The sequence below is a fragment of the Hippocampus zosterae genome, chromosome 14 (genome assembly GCF_025434085.1).
Source record: "Hippocampus zosterae strain Florida chromosome 14, ASM2543408v3, whole genome shotgun sequence".
NCBI lineage: Eukaryota > Metazoa > Chordata > Actinopteri > Syngnathiformes > Syngnathidae > Hippocampus > Hippocampus zosterae.
Window position 1 is genome coordinate 16,581,981 of NC_067464.1, and position 20,223 is coordinate 16,602,203.

Consider the following 20,223-nt stretch of genomic DNA (forward strand, 5'->3'; position numbering starts at 1 on the left):
GACATCTCTGTAACTACCATTACCATTACTATTACTAATTTGGTTTGATAGCGAGCTTTTCTAGATGTCTTTAAAAAATAAAGTATTTACAACGACTGTCAAGTAATATTCACAATACTCTTCAGTATGGTGAATCAGTTATTTCCAGAGCCACCACAAGCGTAAGTCATCCAGGAGTGCATACAGAAAATTTTCACGTGGGTGGCTCAGTGAAGGGGTGGCCGTGCATGCTTCTTTCATTCTTTATCATAGTATCGAGTCAGAATTTCATGAAATAAAATTCACAAACAAGCCAAACATTGACCATCATTATGTAGCAGGAACAAATCAAAATAAAAAGCAAAGTTTTGCTCAAGTTTACTCGATAGATTTACTGGATAATATATACTGTACATTCAGTAATCCCTCATTTTTCGCAGTTGATTGGAAAAAACGGCAAAGTAGGTTTTGCCCCCTCCCTCGGGATTTTTTGTGTTTATACGTCAAGGCAATGTTTGCATAAAGTTAAATATAAACTGGGATTTCACAACTGTTCCACAGTATCTTAGCACCCTCTGTTGGTCAAGATCTGAAACGACCAGCAGTTGAAAACAGATCAGTTACATGTCGTTGTCTGTGTGATCATTAATGTTATTTCAAACAAGAAACATCACAGGTACCAGCATGTTTAAAATATGTAAACAGTATTTATACTTTTCTTATTTGACCCACACTAAATAAAAAGCCTAAAAAACGACTGTTATAAAAAGATGCTTATTTTCATTATTTGTGAACCTGCACATAAACTGCACTTTTCGTTATTTAACAAGAGTCCAAACTGGGATGCAGCTTGCTCTTGAACCATTTTCCATCCATCAAATTGTTGTGCTCTCCATGTCTTTTTCTTTTCATCCTCTCCTTCCTGTCACCATCCCGATCGGGAGCCAGATGAAGCCATCGATTTCCTCGTCTTTGGCCCCAGATGTTAGGTGGTTTGGCCTGACAGCAGCTGAAACATACAAACATGGTTTTAAATTAACGTTTTTTGCCAAGAAGTGTGCGTACTCAATAGAGTCAACAATAAAAGTGATGGTCATTTCACTTTTAATCATCGTTTTCACCGTTTTAATCGTCATCGTTTTTTTGCCCTCTTTAGTTAATCTTCTCTCTCAAAGGTGGTTTTTGCCTTGTGTTTTGTCAAGAACTGATCCAAGGACGTTTGCTTGTCGGCTTTTAACAATCCTTTGAAAATGTCCAAGGCAACCATCAGCATCGTGAGCTATCGCCCGACTGGTGAACACTTTCTCTGGGTGATTCACATTTACGTAAAACTATCGGAACACCTCATGGCCCGAGAGGCGAATGATGAGGACGCTGCATAAACACATCGATCTGTCTTCACACATAGACACATACGTTGAGGTCCCTCATAAGCCAATGGGATGCCAGGAAGATGTGCGGTAATAGCCAATGGCAGAGCAGCTACAAGTATGTTGTGTTCAGGAAACTCTGAGCTGCGAGGAGCAACCTATACCGTATTTTTACCTTTCGTATCTTGAGATTTCATTTGTAACAAGAGGCAATATTTTCCAGTTGAGGCATTTCGTAACTTGAAAATTTCGTATGAAGAGACGTTCGTAAGTAGAGGTACCACTGAGGTCTACAGAACAAATGTCCTCAGAATTACATAATATTAGTACATAATTACATTTTTTAATCAATGGAGCTTTACTAAAACACAATGAAACCTATTCAGAAGCACAATGTTTAAATAGAAGTGTTGTATTTGTCTTTCTAATTGACCAACTGAAAATGTTTCTAGACAAGAAAATACAGTTTTCTCCTCCAAACAATGATTTAGAGAAATAAAAACTGTTGGTATAGTAAAAAAGAAAACCAACTGTTCATTTGATATAGCATCATATTTTTATTGTTCATTAAAACTCTTGCATCAGGTCTTTGGTGATTAAAAAAACTGTGCCTCAAAATTAGGAATCAGCTCCTCAAATAAATTACTATAATTGATTAGCAAAACTGGCACGCAAAAGAAACATTTCATTTTTGAGCCTTGTATACAAACTGTCATATCGCTTCATGTACCTCTAACTTATCGTTTTATTGTAGTTGGTACCACTATGATCTGTCCCGCCATGCTGCTGAAGCTCTCCTCTTGTCTAATGGAAGTGATGGGACTTACCTCCTGAGAAACAGCAATGAGGGACCAGGCTGTTTTGCTTTGTCTGTCAGGTCAGGGTTTTTTTTTTGTATAATTTGTACAATTACATAAAGACAAACAGGCAAACTTCGCCTTTGTGTATCCTTGAAAGGGCACAATTATACTTAAAAAGATTGCCGTCCCTCATTTAAGTTATTTCGCTTGCCCAAGGTCCAAGGGACCTGCAGTCATATTCGGGAAGCCTCTAACCTCTAGCAATGGCAAAAAAGCAGTGACAAAGAAACATGCTTGACCAATCATTTAGGCTTTTTTTTAATTCATGGCTACAGAAATTGGTAATTCAAAAGAGCAAAATTCAAGTTAAGACAGGAACAAGACACCAACCAGTAATTGCTGCCTTAAACAGTTGTTCCTTTTTCGGTGAAACGTTCGACTGTAAATCTATTGGGAACATCAAGTAACTTGCGAAACAAGTTCAAGTCGGTTCAAACACAACTCGATGGCACATAAATATAAACATGCACAGCAAATACAAAATAAGTCTGCTGGAACAATCTCGCAAACAAGTCAACTCAAATAACGGAGCAAGATAAACCTAAATTAAAATATCAAGTGTAAACACTCATCTACCATTTCAACATTACAAGAGGAGAAGAGACCTCTTGGCATTTACAATAATCCCTTCTGTTTACAATACCCTGTCACTGGGCACTGAGGTAGTTGGGATGCACAGTTATGTCTTTGTTGAAGACAGAATAGGCTACTTCCCTGCATGATGCCTCCCCCACTTCAGAGAACATGATGACAGAGAGGTCTTTTTTACCCCCCCAAAAATCCAGCGCTGCTTGTAGTTCACGGTGTCTGTATTGTCTAAAGTACGACCCAGAATGTCCTCCATGGCATGTTTTGTCGGCATTTGCAATTTCAATCTGCTAAATGACTGTACATTTGCCACTGTCCACCATTTTGGATTTCTGTGTATACGGTGTGCGGGGTGTGTTCCTATTGGCTGGGACGCGCAAAGCATCATGGTCTACGTCGTTTGGCTGAAGCAGACAACAAGAAGCTGCTTTTTTTTTTTGGGACAAAGATGTCCTGTTTTAATATTGTAACATGACATCAATGAAATGGTGGCAATGAGCGTTGTTGTTACATCCTGAGTGTAGTTTACTCGGCCTGAACGAAAACCACATTTTACCCACCATATCTAATGTTCAACGAATGGCTCGTGTATTCCCTCCAGTAATCTTGCACAGATTTTCCGTGGCTGGTTAAGGATTGTTATCTCCCTACATTTGGCAAACATCCCTCTGAAGAAGGATTAATTATGGACTAATCCACAGATACCATCCCTGACAATGTTGAGGAGACATGTCAAACAAGACAGACCGACAGCATTCAGAAAGCTTTAAAAAAAGATTACTTTTTTCCAATACTGAAACTAAAAAGTAACTTATGAAAAGCAGTTTGTATCTGATTTGTTTTGTGTCAATTCGGATGAATTAATATGATGTTTCCAATCCAATCTACAGGGCAAAGGATTCAGTCAAGCATTTTCACGTGACGCGCAAAGACAATGGCTATGTGTTTGGATTTAACACATTTTCAAACCTTCGGGACTTTATTAACCACTTCGCCAATCAGCCTCTGGTGGGCAGCGAAACAGGTACAACAAGCACATCCACGACATTTACTACACGAAAGTATGAAGACTTACCAAGTAAAATGTTTTAAAGGTTTTAAAATCAGACATTAGTTTGACATTAAGAACAGAGAGTAGCTAGTTGTATGCCACATCATTGTTTTATTTGTTTATTGAAACATAAACAGAAAATTAAAAAATTGGCAGGAGGTAAAGGGAAGCAAAAAAAAAATAGTCATCATTCAGCACAAATTACATGTTCAAAAGAAGTAGGAAGAAGTTATAAGCGTATCTAGTCCTAACCTTTCTTATTTGTGAGTTTTAACATGTTTGATAGTAATATACTGATAGATCATTCATTTGGTAGACTGTATCTTAATTTGAGAAGATAAGGAAAAGAGTCTACATACAAACCTAGTCATGTACACAAATTCATTAACCCTTATGAGTGCCATATTTGCATATGCTGTACTTACAACTTTCTGTTTGACCTCTTATTCAGCACATCCTTGGTTTTGTAGAGGATCCCTATGGTTTTTGATATTTTCTTTTTGATTTTCCGACATTGCACCATTACGTATCCAATAAATTTATTTTCGTACTCTTTCTATTTCAATTGAGTTTACCATAATTTTAACTTGGTGTTTAATTAGTCTAGTGCCAAAAATCAATTAACTTTGAATCAATTATTCTACTTTTTTAGAACTATTTCTGATTATGTGATTTAGTCTTTTTCATATTTCTTGCGTGTTGTTTTATTAGTCGCCCACATCTGGCATCCACAATGTGGGCCGCATCAGGCCCATATCTGAGTCAAATTGCAAAACAATATCTGGGCCTACTCCGGCCCTATGCTGGGCCAGAACAGGTTCCTGATATCAGCCTTAATTCAACCTTAACTACGCCACTTCATTTATGAGCTATATTTGACCCACATATGATAGAAAAACCCTCATAAACAACTGTACTAAAATATGTTTATTGTCGTAATTTTTGAACCTCACATATATGTCACGATGCAAGGTGGTGGTGGACCCCAAAAAGCAGGCAAGAGGGAGGAGCAGGGTGTACTTGAAAGATTGTATTGATAAAACAAAGAAAACTAAATCCAAAACAAAGTCCTAACAACAAACAAAGTTCAAAGTATCAAACAAAAATCATGACCGAAGCTAAAACATAACAGGAACCGAAACATGACTGAAACAAACATGACAGCAGCCAACAAACAGCAACAATGACCTGACAATGAGTGGTCGGGCAGGAGTCTTTTTATATTACTAATAACATAACGACCAACAGGTGTGCAGCTTCAGGGAGAGCCCTACAGTGCCACCTGTTGTCCCCAAACCGAATCATGACAATGTATCTGTACATACACTGGAAAACCGTACTTTTCTTTATTGAACAGAGTCCAAACAGGGATGCAGCTTGCTCTTGAATGGCATTTTTTGATCCATCAAATTGTTGTGTTCTCCATGCCCTCTTCTCATCCTCTCCTTCCTATCACCATCCAGATCAAGAGCCAGATGAAGCCATCTTTTGATTGTGGCATTGATTTCCTGGTCTGTGGCCCCAGATGTTAAGCGGTTAGGCCTCACAGCAGCTGAAACATGCAAACATGGTTTTAAATTAACTTTTTGTATCATCAGGTAATACGACCGCAAAAAGAATATCCATCCATCCTTCCATCTTCTACCGCTTATCCGGGGCCGGGTCTTCCAGCTCTCCCCGGGGGATCCCGAGGCGTTCCCAGGTCAGCTGGGTGACATAGTCTCTCCAGCGTGTCCTGGGTCTTCCTCGGGGTCTCCTCCCGGTGTGGGACATGCCCGAAACACCTCACCAGGGAGGCGTTCAGGAGGCATCCGAATCAGATGCCCAAGCCACCTCATCTGGCTCCTCTCGATGTGGAGGAGAAGCGGTTCGACTCGGAGCCCCTCCCGGATGACCGAGCTTCTCACCTTATCTCTAAGGGAGAGCCCAAGACACCCTGCGGAGAAAACTCATTTCGGCCGCTTGTATCCGGGATCTCGTTCTTTCAGTCACGACCCATAGCTCGTGACCATAGATGAGGGTTGGAACGTAGATCGAGCGGTAAATTGAGAGCTTCGCCCTTTGGCTCAGCTCCTTCTTCACCACGACAGACCGATACAACGTCCGCATCACAGCAGATGCTGCACCAATCCGCCTGTCGATCTCTCGCTCCCTTCTGCCCTCACTCGTGAACAAGACCCCAAGATACTTAAACACCTCCACTTGGGGCAAGATCTCCCCCCCGACCCGGAGGGGGTCACTCCACCCTTTTCCGACTGAGGACCATGGTTTCAGATTTGGAGGTGCTGATTTTCATCCCAACCGCTTCACACTCGGCTGTGAAACGCTCCAGTGAGAGTTAGGGAGCCCTGTTTGAAGGAGCCAACAGCTCCACATCATCTGCAAAAAGCAGGGATGCAATACTGAGGCCACCAAAACGGACCCTCTCAACGCTTCGGCTGCGCCTAGAAATTCTGTCCATAAAGGTTATGAACAGAATTGGCGACAAAGGGCAGCCTTGGCGGAGTGCTACCCTCACTGGAAACTATTCCGACTTACTGCCGGCAATGCGAACCAAACTCTGACATCGGTGGTATAGTGACCGGACAGCCCGTATCAAGGGGTTCGGTACTCCATACCCAATGCCAGTCTGATTTTTCGTATGAATCGTCCGGACCTGGCGAGTCTGTGGTGCAGAACACCCAGGCAAGTCATTGTGTCTATGCATCTCTTTCTGATTAAATACCGTATTTTCACGACTATGAGGCGCCATTAAAAGTCTAAAGGTTTCTCCAAAATGGACAGGACGCCTTATAATGCGATGCGTCTTTTATATGAGCTGAGTTCCAAAATCTGGCTGAGACCCGACACGCTGTTTAGAGAAAAGGCGGAAGTGAGGTCGGCCAATCAGTGAAGTGCGGGGAAGAGGTCGGCCAATCAGTGAAGCGCGTCCACACACTTATATGTAAATTTGGAGAGAGAGAAAATGTGTACGTAAGTGACGACACGCACGCATGCGGAGAAGCGGTCGGCCAATCAGTGAAGTGCGTCCGCGCACTTATATGTAAATTATGGAGAGGGAGAAATGTAAATATATGAAGAGAGGTGGACGTGAGTGAGGACAGGCACGCAGGGGGTGGGTCCGGCAATGAGTGAAGGGTGGGCGTGTAAGGCACGCCTCTAGCAGGTACCAGCACATGTATAAAATGTGAGTATGTGCATTATTGCAAAACAACTTCGGTTTTGGTTTTCAAGAACCCCCGAAAATGAGTTCCACAAAGAGACACGCCTACGAAGCGCAATTCAAACTCCAAGCCATCGGTTATGCAGTGAAACATGGGAATCGAGCAGCCGCCAGAGAATTTAATATCAACGAATCCATGGTTCGCAAATGGAGGAAGCAGGAGAACGAGCTTCGCCAAGTCAAAAAGACCAAGCGCAGTTTCCGTGGAAATAAGGCGAGGTGGCCCGAGTTGGAAGACCAACTGGAGCGGTGGATTCTTGATCAAAGAGCAGCCGGCAGAAGCGTCTCCACGGTCACCATTCGACTAAGGGCGAAAACGTTAGCCGAAGAATTGAAAATTGAACATTTTCAAGGAGGTCCGTCTTGGTGCTTTCGCTTTATGAAACGGCGCCATCTATCCATGAGAGTGAAGACGACCGTGGCTCAGCAACTTCCAGCGGACTACAAAGAAAAGCTCGCCATTTTCCGCACCTACTGCAGTAAAAAGATTGTCGACAAACGCATCCAGCCTAACCACATTACCAACATGGACGAGGTGCCGCTGACTTTCGACATCCCGGTGAACCACACTGTGGAGAAGAAGGGGACCAGCACGGTTGCGATACGCACAACGGGGCACGAGAAGTCAGCTTTCACTGTCGTTCTTGGTTGTCATGCTAACGGACAGAAACTGCCACCTATGGTGATTTTCAAGCGAAAGACGCTGCCGAAAGAAAAGTTTCCAGCCGGCGTCATCGTGAAAGCAAACCAAAAGGGCTGGATGGACGAGGAGAAAATGAGAGAGTGGCTAAGTGAGGTGTATGTTAAGAGACCGGATGGCTTTTTCCATGCCTCGCCGTCACTCTTGATTTGCGACTCCATGCGTGCCCATCTCACACCAGCGGTGAAAGACAAAGTCAAGCAAATGAACTCCGAGCTTGCCGTTATTCCCGGAGGCTTAACGAAAGAACTCCAACCGCTGGACATCGGCATCAACCGGGCGTTCAAGGTGAAGTTGCGAGCGGCATGGGAAAAATGGATGATCGATGGCGAACACAGCTTCACGAAGAGTGGGAGGCAGCGCCGGGCTAGTTACGCCAAGATCTGTGAATGGATTGTACCTGCTTGGACGAACGTTGCTGCTAGTACAGTTGTTCGAGCTTTTGGCAAAGCCGGCATCATTTCTGTGGAGCCACATGACGACGAGAGTGACTCTGACAACGAGGGGGAACCCGGCGGTTTGGATGGATTACCGATACTTGCACAATTGTTTAATTCGGACACAGAAGATGACGACTTTGATGGCTTTCTGAGTGATGCTTGAGCAAAAAACGTGAGTACCTTGTAAATAAAATACACCCGAACTCAGTTCTGCTTTCGTTGCCTTTTTAAAAACGTGTTTTAGCTTCGAGCTTCAGTGTGTGCTTCAAGCTAACGTGTTAGCGAACGTGTTAGCATGCATGCATGCCGTATGTTTAAGCGTACGTTTTACCACTGTAAAACTGCGCCCATTCGTACGGTGCGTCCTGTATATGTGTAAAATACAGAAATGTCACCCATTAATGAGACTGCGGCCATTGGTACGGTGCGTCGAATAGTCGTGAAAATACGGTAGTCTCTTAGTCTCCCTCATTGTCTCAATGAGCCTGGCTTTGACAGTTCCGTTAGTGTGTTCCACAAATCCAGCCGATTGCGGGTGGTATGCACGGTGTTGCTTCAAATCAGTGTCCAACAATTTGCCCAATGCTTTCACGAGGTTCCCGAATCATCACGAGCGCTCGAAGACAGTTCAACCCATTTTGGAAACACATCAACAATGACAAGACAGTATCGTTTCCCTTGTGTTTTGTTCAAACAGATTAAAAGTCTTAAATTTTCTCCAAAATGGACAGGACGCATTATAATGCGGAGCGTCTAGTGCAGTGGTCCTCAACTAGAAATGCTGTCGGTCCACTTTTTTTTTTTTAATAAGACCAAGGTCCAGTCCCATGCACGGCGGTCATGGGGAGCAGGGCAATATGCCCATTTAGTATGGTCAAGCTAAGCTTATACAAATCAACAGTCCTCACAACCAACTAATAATGGGGTGCATGAAAATAACAATTATTCACTTTGCCAGTACACAGCAAATAATGAGGGGTATTGTGTTGAGGCACAGGAACTCTTTTATTTTGTTAAGTTGTGCCTGCTTAATAATAGAAATAGCCCTTTTAGGGAAATAAGACATTTTAATTTTAACTTTGTTAAACAGTAGTTGTAATTTCCCCATTAATTTAACAAAAACAAAATACTAATTTTACCAAAATAAATACTAAACATAAAAACAAAAATATCCTTTTCATTTGTACAATTCCCCTTTTCACATCCCTTCTGAAATCACTTAAAAAATATATCAGAAGAGGAGTTAAGAACCATTTTAAATACTGACACAAGGGAGCACAGGAATGTGCAGTGCTTTTCTTCCACTATAGGTGAATGCAATGTCTGAGGCATGCAAATATTTGAGGACGCCATTGGGATGTTCATTTACCATGTTGCGGTGTTCTGCTATTAAACAGCTGCAAAGTAGACGGCAGCAGAACTGCACACAATCGAAATCTCCCGCGATTCGTTTTGTCTAATTGTCTGTGTGCGGCTCTCCTGGGCTGAAGCTGTGAGCACACTGTGGCGTCGCGCATGCGTCTATTTCCTGACACAATCATCCATTTTGAATGCGTGCTGACGCTTATAAATGGACACACCTTAAGTTCAGAGGAGCCAATCAGCGCATCGTATATGCTTACGCTTATGTATGGACACACCTTAAGTTCAGAGGAGCCAATCAGCGCATCGTTATCGCCGACATGCCCTGCTCAGGCAAGGTCTCGAGTGAGTCAAACATTATACACACAAAGTCGCGCTGCCGGGGCGGCCCGGTAGTCCAGTGGTTAGCACGTCGGCTTCACAGTGCAGAGGTACCGGGTTCGATTCCAGCTCCGGCCTCCCTGTGTGGAGTTTGCATGTTTTCCCCGGGCCTGCGTGGGTGTTCTCCGGGTGCTCCGGTTTCCTCCCACATTCCAAAAACATGCGTGGCAGGCTGATTGAACACTCTAAATTGTCCCTAGGTGTGAGTGTGAGCGTGGATGGTTGTTCGTCTCTGTGTGCCCTGTGATTGGCTGGCAACCAATTCAGGGTGTCCCCCGCCTGCTGCCCGAAGACAGCTGGGATAGGCTCCAGCACCCCCCGCGACCCTAGTGAGGATCAAGCGGCTCGGAAGATGAATGAATGGATGAATGAATGAGTCGCGCTGCCGCGGTCCTCTGCATTACATCTGTTAGTGCACGCAAAGAATACAACAGATAATTTTAACAAGCGATCCGGTAATGCGCAGATTATAGTCCACAAATATAAAATGTATAACGTAATTATTTTATACAATTTGCCGAGGGTCCGGACAGAGGATGTTGGCCCACAAAGAAAACATCTGCCTTCAACAAATCGTTTTTGGTCCCTAGGGGTTAATTTGAAGGGAGCAAACGACAGTATTTGTTCATTACCTTTATAAGGAGGACCCAGGGTTTTCCTGTGTGCGTGTGAGTTTTTTGCGGCGTAATAAATGTTGGTCACGTGACTCTCATTCTTCTTTTTCTTGTTCTCGAGTCGCTCGAAATTCCGAGCGTAATTCAAAAGCTCATCGATCGGACATGTTGGCCAATTCAAATGGCTTCTTTTATCATCAGGATGTGCTTGGTTTAGCAAATGCTGTTTTAAATGCGAATTGAACAAGTCTGACTCTGTCTCAGGGATACCGCCGTGTATTTTGAACACTGTTTGCAGACGATGGAAAAAATCGTCCGTAGTTTCGTCAGCCTTTTGAATGCATGTGGAAATTTCTTTTGGGTTTTGCGTCCGCTCGTATGCTTTGGCGCAACGATCCATAATTTGGTCAAGAGGTCCCCCTAGCTGCTTAAGTTCATCATAGCACAGATAACGTCCCGCAGCTTTTGTACCATTAAAGGAGCCCACGACTGCACCAAACTTGGAACCGGTAGTTAATGAGAGCAATTTCAACAATCCCCCCGTGTTAAGCCTGTGACTGTGGACTAAATCCGATAATTCTCTCACAAACTTGTCTGGGTCGTCCTTCGGTGATGATGAGACGGCGATGTCTCGAAATTCGGCCGATGTGCATGGCCGGTAGAGGTGTCTCGATTCCCCGTTGTTGTTTGTGGGGTAAGCTTGTACAGGGTTATCCTTACTCCAATCATATCTGGTAGTTTGATCGGGAGGTGTTAAGGGAGTTTGATTCGTTCCCCAGGACGGAGGGGTGCTGAATTATTTTCTCTCTGCGGTTGCGAATGTGGGGGGAAGCCCGGATACAGCTCTTCCGAAATGGCGGCCGCTGGAGAGGTTAATGCTTGCGTAGCAGCAGGAGCTGCAATTATATCCTCATCCGGCTTTCGGCGTTTGTCGTTCGTCTTTTTAGCTTGTATTCGTTTGGTCCTTTCAATTACGATTTTACATTTATACCATTGTTTTCCGTGTTCATTTCATTTTTCTTTGTCTTTCAGTGATAATTTTCCCAACACTGTTTCCAATTCATAGCAATCAGCCCGGACACCCTGCGGAGAAAACTCATTTCAGCCGCTTGTATCCGGGATCTCGTTCTTTCGGTCACGACCCATAGCTCGTGACCATAGGTGAGGGTTGGGACGTGGATCGACCGGTAAATTGAGAGCTTCGCCCTTTGGCTCAGCTCCTTCTTCACCACGACAGACCGATACAACGTCCGCATCTTTTTGTTTTACAAATTTTAATTTATTGTGTGGTATTCAAAGCTTACTTATGTTCATTCATTCATTCATCTTCCGAACCGCTTGACCCTCACTAGGGTCGCGGGGGGTGCTGGAGCCTATCCCAGCTGTCTTCGGGCAGTAGGCGGGGGACACCCTGAATCGGTTGCCAGCCAATCGCAGGGCACACAGAAACGAACAACCATTCGCACTCACACTCACACAATTTAGAGTGTTCAATCAGCCTGCAACGCATGTTTTTGGAATGTGGGAGGAAACCGGAGCACCCGGAGAAAACCCACGCAGGCCCGGGGGAGAACATGCAAACTCCACATAGGGAGGCCGGAGCTGGAATCGAACCCGGTACCTCTGCACTGTGAAGCCGACGTGCTAACCACTGGACTACCGGGCCGCCCGCTTACTTATGTTGTTTTACTGTAAATAGTTAAAAGATTATAAATATACACATTCAGAGATTTAAACTTTTTGACGACCTTGTTTTTTAGATGGGTCTTTGTACTTTGTTTTTATTTTTGTAGCACTCCATATTGAGTATGTTCAGAAGAATATAAATAAAGCCACATAAATAATAAATATTTGATATAATGTCTATTTTTTGCATTAGTACTTCATTTTACACAGAAATTACGTTATTTTTTGTATTAAATTAATTTAATATAGTAATTTAAAAACTGAGGAGCCATTTGGGAGCCGAAAGAGCCGGATCTTTTTAGAGAGTCGAGCCAAAAGAGCCCGCTCTCTAAAAGGAGCCAGAATTCCCATCACTAGACGTTAGGATCATTACCGATGAACGGTCACTAAAAAGAACCCTTGAAGTTTCTGAAACTCAGTGGGACACGGTGGGGTGGAGTATTTGCCACCAACTGAGTGTGAATAACTTTAAATAGTTTATCCTGAATTTGAATTACATTAATTGAAGTTAAGTGGCTCGGATTATGGATGGATTTGTATATTTTAATCTGAATCATATAAAATAACAATCTGAATTGTACAATTTAAATTTGTAATAGATTTTTTTTCTCTCAAACTATTTGATGGTTCCTGAAAATTAAATTCTGTGTATTTTCACATTCTATACAAAATTTACTCTCATTTTAACTCAATTTTTTTTTTCCAGGTCACAATTCTTAAGTTAACTTCATGGTCAAATATGAAGAGATGTTTTTTTTAATGTACAGTCGCCGATTCCTATCGCAGTAAACTGAATCAAAATGCATTTTATTCTATTTCAGTGCAGAAAGTTTTTTTTTTATTATCATTATTATCATGTTCGAAATCCCTAGCAGCACCTCTGACTGTACAATTGCCTCCATTTTAACTGCACTCATTTGCACTTCACTGAAACTGAAAAACGCAGGTGGTTCAGGTCCTGTGATGTTGCTGAGCGGTTTATTTAAAAATGTTTCGCCCTTTGTCTCTCGACTTAGATACAGCACATGACAATTTTAGGAAAAAATACACATAAATAACCCTTAGGTTGTAGTGATATGATACAATAACGGTACATAGTTATCCCATAAACCAAGGGTGCCCATTAGGTAGATCCTGAGTTACCTGTAGATCTAAGACAGGTCCCAAGTAGATCCGAGGAGTGTCGAGAAGAAAAAAAAACAAACAACCATTTTTGTGTCTTTGAACATCTCGGTAATATATTTTTTGTGTTAATATACACCACACACTAATAATCTTATCAGTCTCATTTTCACAAAAATATATTTAAAAAATTAAATTACGCAGGTAAACCTTAAATTCACAGTGGTGCGTGATAACATCACCGGAAGTTGTTAGCGATCAGAGCTGTTGCGCTATATCTTTTATCGTCATGATTCTCATTCAGAGTTGGCTTCGTGTTCAATTCACCGAGGGCACGAGCAAAGAATAGGAATCTAGGAGGGCCCAGGGAAGCACTTTAAAATGGTACGTGTGAGCTACGATAGTTAACAGGCTGCAAAAGTGCGTCGCATGCCTCCATTTCAGGCTGTTTCTCATCATGGCGTGCGCGCGCACACGTGTGTGTGTGCGTGTGTGTGTGTGCACGTGTGCGCATGCGAGCGGCGGTAAGGGTAGATCCCGGGAGGTTAGTTGATTGAAAAGTAGATCTTCGATCCAAAAAGTTTGGGCACCCCTGCCATAAACACTACAAAGCATTTATTCAGCAGTATGGCCTTGCAAGGTTTCACTGAGAGAGACCATGAGGAATAACTTTGAAGTGGGGCCAGCCTTGGAAAAAATAAGGCATCAAGGAACATAATGTTTGTTTGTTGCTTGTTAGGTTGCACAGCTGTGTAAAAGAACTCTCAAGAACTTCCAAGCACACAGGAGTGCATCTATATTATATTATTCGGATTGAAGACTTCATCATTGTTCTCAGACTGAAATCAGACTCCTCAGACCTCTGAGGAGTGGAAATGGCTACCGTGAGACGGCGCGCTCCCGGCGTGTTTGCACAAATGAGTTCATGAACTCCTCTCAGCATGAGTGCATTGTGTTCTGGCCAGATACCTTCTTTCTGTAGGAGATCCGCCATCTTCTGAGTCTCTAGTTTTTCCCCCGAGTTTTCTACATGCCACACAACGGTGAATTGTGGATGAGACCAGTCTTTTGCAACCTATGATCCAGGATGAGACCAGTCTTTTGCAACCTATGATCCAAAGTCCAGCGTGTCGAATTGTACTTTCTGTCAATTGCCTTCCTTGGTGCATGACTTTTGCATGGTAGTGTCGGACAAGCAGGGTAGTCACATGATGCTTGTTTGGGAGAACAATTGGATTCTCATGTGCTAGGTTCAATGAAGCATGCTTGAAACGACCACCGACTTTAATGAGGTTGTCACTCATGTCGGGATCGAGAGCTACAACAGGACTTGAGCTGTGGACGGTGTGATTTGCTTGGAGAGCAGCATATTTGTCTGTGAAAGTATCTCGTTGAACGGACTGTAGAATGAGGCTACTAGCGATGTCCAGCTGCTCTGGAGTGTGTGGCATAGTACACTGCTGCCACCCTTTACATGAGTTATTTGACGAGTTACTCAATGAATGGGAACGAGCTTGGTGAGTTTGGTACAAGCCATTGCATTCCTATCACCTTCGACCGCTGGAGAGCCCGGCACTTGACCCGCTGCAGTTTGCCTATAAGCCTGGCATCGGCGTGGAAGACGCCATTATCTACCTCCTCCACTCAGTGCTGTCACACTTGGAGAAGGTTGGGAGCACTGTGAGAATCATGTTCTTTGATTTCTCCAGTGCTTCAACACAATCCAGCCCAACTTACTGGGAGGCAAACTGCAGAACGCCGGTGTGGACCACCATCTCACACCATGGATCATAGACTACCTTACAAATCGGCCGCAGTACGTGCGTTTGCAGAGCTGTGAATCCGACAGGCTTCTCTGCAGCACTGGAGCGCCGCAGGGGATTGTTATGGCTCCATTCCTGTTCATCCTCTACACCTCGGACTTCAGACACGCCACTCCAAACTGCCACCTTCAGAAGTTCTCCGATGACTCTGCGATTGTTGGCCTCATTACAGAGGGGGACGATCAGGAGTACAGGGGACTGACGAAAGACTTTGTGGACTGGTGCCAGCAGAATCTCCCCCAGATCAACCCTAGGAAAACTAAGGAGTAGGTTGTGGATTTCTGCAGGAAACAGTCCTCACCAGCACCGATGAACATCCGGGGTATGGACATAGAGAGGGTGACCTCTTACAAGTACCTAGGTGTTCTTCTGAACAACAAACTGGACTGGTCTACAAACACGGACACCCTGATTAGGAAAGGACAGAGCCGACTCTAACCTACTCAGGAAACTGAGGTCTTTTGGGCTTCAGGGGTCGCTCCTTAAGACTTTCTATAACTCGGTGGTGGCCTCGGCCATCCATTATGGCATTGTCTGCTGGTCAGGCAGCATCTCAGCCCGGGACAGAAAGAGACTGGAGCGACTGGTCAGGAAGGCCAGTTCTGTCCTGGGCTGCTCCCTTGAAACTCTGGAGGAGGTGGGCAACAGAAGGACGCTAACTAAGCTAAAAGCTATTATGGACAGTCTCTCCCACCCTCTCCAGCCCGCCCTGACAGCACTAGGTAGCTCCTTCAGCCAGAGGCTGTTACACCCGCGCTGTAAGAAGGAGAGATACCGACGCTCGTTCCTATCGACTGCTGAATAAAAATAACAATAATAATAATAATTAAATGATGTGATGTGAAAAACAATTGTAAATAGCACTGCGATGTATCCATTTTGTATTTATATTGCACTTAATTGAACAGTGTTTGTTTGTTTGTTTTTTCTACTTTCTTCTTTCTACCCACATTCTTGCTGATGGAGGCTGTAAATTTCCCCAGTGTGGGACAAATAAAGGATATCTTATCTTATTTTAGTTCCGGTTTGAAAAGCGTTGGAAGCATTCTGACGATAGTCCATTTTTCTGAATATGTGCAGCAAAAGTTGCAACTTGTCTGATTTCGGCGTCAACTTCAGGATCGATAAACCCAAAAGATCCGTACATCTCGGGTTTGGGTAGTTTGTAAATGAAGTCTGGTCCCTTATTAAACCAGTGTTTTTTAAACCCTGTGTTCTGTGCATACGTCACAGGTGAGTTTAGTGATACACCCTTCAGATGATTCATACGAAAAATCAGACTGTCATTCCCATTTCTTAAATGCTGTAAGTAGTAGACCTTTATGAGTTTTTTTCGCTGCCATCTCAAACTTTCATCTGCGCGATTCCTCAGTTTGTGGACTAAAATAGCAACCCGCATGTGCACATAACGTTATCTGTTCAGTCCCCCAACCCCTCCCCCGACACTGAAAACAAAACAAAACGAAAGTAAATTAGAAGAAATACACTCACACACACCACACCACAAACACACATACAGGCACAGTGAAATCACGTTGATCACACAGGAGAGATTTGATTGCGTACAGTTAACTTGTGTGCGGTGACTTCTAAGGTTAAGCGATTTTTCGGTCCCGTCAAAATTACGCGACGGAAACGACATGCTATCGGTAACGATCGTTACTGTGAAATCCTCAGGCCTGCCGTAGGTTTTTTTTTGTTTTGTTTTGACTGAGAAATTTACTTGCATCCCCAAAACGCACATTATTTGTAACTGTGCGTCCCACGGGAAAATTTTGCGTCTAGGACGCGAGACGCAGCGGTAATGAGATGGCTGTCTATATTTTAATCTCCTCTAAAAATTACTGAGAAAACCCCTATTTTCATTTCAATTCATTACATTGTTGAGGTAGATCAAAAGAGAGAAGAAAAGAAAAAGTGGCAACAAGTATTTTATTGTTTTTCAGCAGACCTTGACAAATGCAGTCCTTGCCATTTACTATCTGCTGTATTTGAGACTAGTCCAGGGGTGGACAATTATTTTCCCAGGGGGGCCAAATGAGAAGCAGAAAATATTGTGGAGGGCCGGGCCAAAAGTTAGAAATAGAAATAGAAAATAAAGAAGATAGCACAATGTCTTTGTATGCCAGTAATAATGTCACATTCTCCTCCACCATCACACTAGGCACCAGTTCTCCTCAAGGATCTGTAATAAGCCCCCTGTTGTTCACGCTCTACACATTTGACTGCTCTCAGACTCTTATTAGCGGTCCAGTTTGCGGAAAGTTTTTAACATGATAACAATCAAACCATTCTACAAAATGTTCATTTACTCGAGCCACAAGCAATTCACTCTGAGCATGGAAATTGCCAGAACTGAGTAAGAATCGCCTCCTTGTTTTTCAAAGTCTCGTAGATTTGAGTCTTTCCGACTCCAGGCATCTCCTGAATGTTTCATACTTTGTTACCCGCTTCGTTTAATCAGATATATATCACTTTCCCTTCCATGGTCATTACTCTCTCCCTCTTTCTTTGTCTTCCCCTCTCTCCCCGTGCTATGCAACTTTAAGTAACTGTGCCACCTGGTGTTGAAATACCTGTCATTACAAGTCCAAACGAAATGAATGCAATCAAACCTTAATTGTGCACCAATCTTCAGCGGGCCAGATTAAAAAGACCAAATGGGCCGTAGTTTGCCCACCCCTGGACTAGTCAAACCATTAGTTTCGACCACAAGGGGGGATATCACTGTTTTGTTTGTTTTCTCCAAAGAATTACAAAATAAAAGTAAAATAGAACATCAGGTCCTTAAAAAGTGCTTAGGTTAACATATCAAAAAAAGTAAGAACAATTTTCTGAGCAATACAAGTACTCAACACTGAACTTGCTTCAGATAATAAATAAAGCCCTTAAAGCACATTGCTATAAGTTAGCACTTCAGAAATAACACTATTCATCATGACAAAATAAAGTGATGAAATAAACATCAACCACTTCTAGTTGGCTACAGAGGACACAGCAGCTATGCTGACTTCATAACTTGTGTTGTCCTTGAGTTTAGTTGGTGAAGAGGTTTGCTATGGCTCCCTCTATTGCTAATGCTTTCGGTGCTAACGTTAGCCGTGGCTGCACTCGCGACTGGGTGCTTTGCATTGATGTGGTTGGCTAAATTTGAGCAGATTTTCGAAGGATTGTTAAAAGCCGACAAAAGCAAACGTCCTTGGATCAGTTCTTCACAAAATGCCAGGCAAAAAACACTCCTGAGAGAGATCATAAACTAAAAAGGGCAAAAAACAATGAGGATTCAGTTAAAAGTTTAACGACCATCATTTTATTCTTTATTCTTAGTTTTTTAAATTTGCACAACTCTCATTTATTGTGCAATAATCTAATTGAAACATGTCTTTATTACATATTTTGATGCATTTTTATGCTTTGGAAAACATTTATGTCTGAATTTTGGGGGGGCTTGGAATGGATTAGGACACTTACAAAATTTTCAAGTTAAGACATTTCTTTCAGAACCAATTAATGTTATAAGTAGAGGTAGCACTGTATTGAAAATAGACAGAATCAGTAACAACTACAACTGTCTCAGATCACTTTGCAAAATGCTCACAAATATGGTCCACTGGTGTAAACATTAGTGCATGAATATTCAATAACGTTTCCTGTGGTTTTGGGCACAAAATACATGTCTCATTACTAATATTCACACTACTTAAGGAATTGCTAGTTGTTGTAAGTTCATATTGCTCATCACAATTTGAACTACATCGAGACAGTTGAATCAATTATTCTTTTTGACATGGATACTGTTCTTTCTCATTATCTCCCCCCGTGTCTTAGGAACTCTCATTGTACTGAAGTATCCGTACCCTTGGAGAGTGGAGGAGCCATCCATCTATGAATCTGTGCGGGTTCACACAGCTCTGCAGACTGGGCGCACAGAAAATGATCTTGTGCCAAATGCTCCCTCAGTATGACACTTAAAACCTATGATAGAAGGACTGACTAAGTTCGTGACAACCTGGGTGTTCCGTTCATTAAAATTAAGGGCTACTGCTTACTCTGTTGCTATCCAAAGCAGAAGCACAAAGACAGAAACATTCTCCCTACTGACTTCAAATACAGAGACCTAGCACATACCGTTAAATGAGTACTCTGCACAGCATTCAGCGGTGCAGTAGATGATCACGTTAAGTGAATATTAAAGAAGAGCCTTGTAGACACGTAGAAACTACAACTCATGGAAACTGCTCCAAGTAGACTCTTTAAAACACCAAACACAATGAGGATATTTAATTTTAAAGAAAAAAATATCAACCGTATTTATAGAGCACTTTCAAACAGCCATCGCTGCATACAAAGTGCTGTACATGGAACAACTAACATACCCAACAGTAAAGCAACACATCGGTAATAAAGACGGTAGAAAGCAACAAACAGCAAAACCAAGAACAAATTTGAATCATGCTGAGTCAAATTCCAAAGAATACAAGTAAGTTATGAGGAGAGTTTTAAAGATGGACAGCGAGGAGGCTTGCTGAATGTTCAGTGGGAGGTCATTCCAGAAAGAGGGACGGGCAACAGAAAAGGCTCGGTCCCCTCTGAGCCTCAGTCTAGTTCTCGGTACCTCCAATCATGTCTGGTCCGCAGACCTGAGGCGCCGGGCAGGTGTGTAGGGGCGGATGAGTTCAGAGAGGTAAGGTAGCGCGAGGTACCAGGTTCAATTCCAGCTCTGGCCTTCCTGTGGGGAGTTTGCATGTTCTCCCGGTACTCCAGCTTCCTCCCACATTCCAAAAACATGCGTGGCAGGTTAATGGAACACTCTAAATTGTCCCTAGGTGTGAGTGTGAGCGTGGGTGGTTGTTCATCCCTGTGTGCCCTGCAATCGGCTGGTAACCGGTTCTGGGTGTCTCCCTGCCCTGAAGACAGCTGGGATAGGCTCCAGCAAGCACCGCAACCCTTGTGAGGATGACCAGATCAGAACATGGATGAATGGATGGAAATATCTATTGAAAAGGAAAACTGTGACCTGTTTT

The 20,223-nt window shown here is 43.1% G+C and overlaps 1 protein-coding gene and 1 long non-coding RNA gene across 8 annotated transcripts in view; one reads left to right on the top strand and one right to left on the bottom strand.

The window, feature by feature from the left end:
- The window catches only part of dapp1 (dual adaptor of phosphotyrosine and 3-phosphoinositides), a 41,948-nt gene that overhangs the window by 8,839 nt on the left and 12,886 nt on the right, over positions 1-20,223 (top strand). For 5 of the 7 annotated variants that reach the window (XM_052085855.1, XM_052085856.1, XM_052085857.1 and 2 more), the window contains exons 2-4: positions 2,104-2,226; positions 3,688-3,821; positions 19,028-19,158. In XM_052085855.1, coding sequence (XP_051941815.1) covers positions 2,104-2,226; positions 3,688-3,821; positions 19,028-19,158 — 388 coding nt within the window. The remainder of the gene's footprint in view (positions 1-2,103; positions 2,227-3,687; positions 3,822-19,027; positions 19,159-20,223) is intronic. The other 2 variants (XM_052085858.1, XM_052085860.1) reach the window with 1 other exon arrangement.
- On the bottom strand, positions 735-20,004 carry LOC127614575 (uncharacterized). Its single transcript, XR_007966619.1, has 2 exons — positions 19,815-20,004; positions 735-988 (listed from the first exon to the last, which is right to left on the bottom strand). It is a non-coding gene; the product is annotated as an uncharacterized LOC127614575 (long non-coding RNA).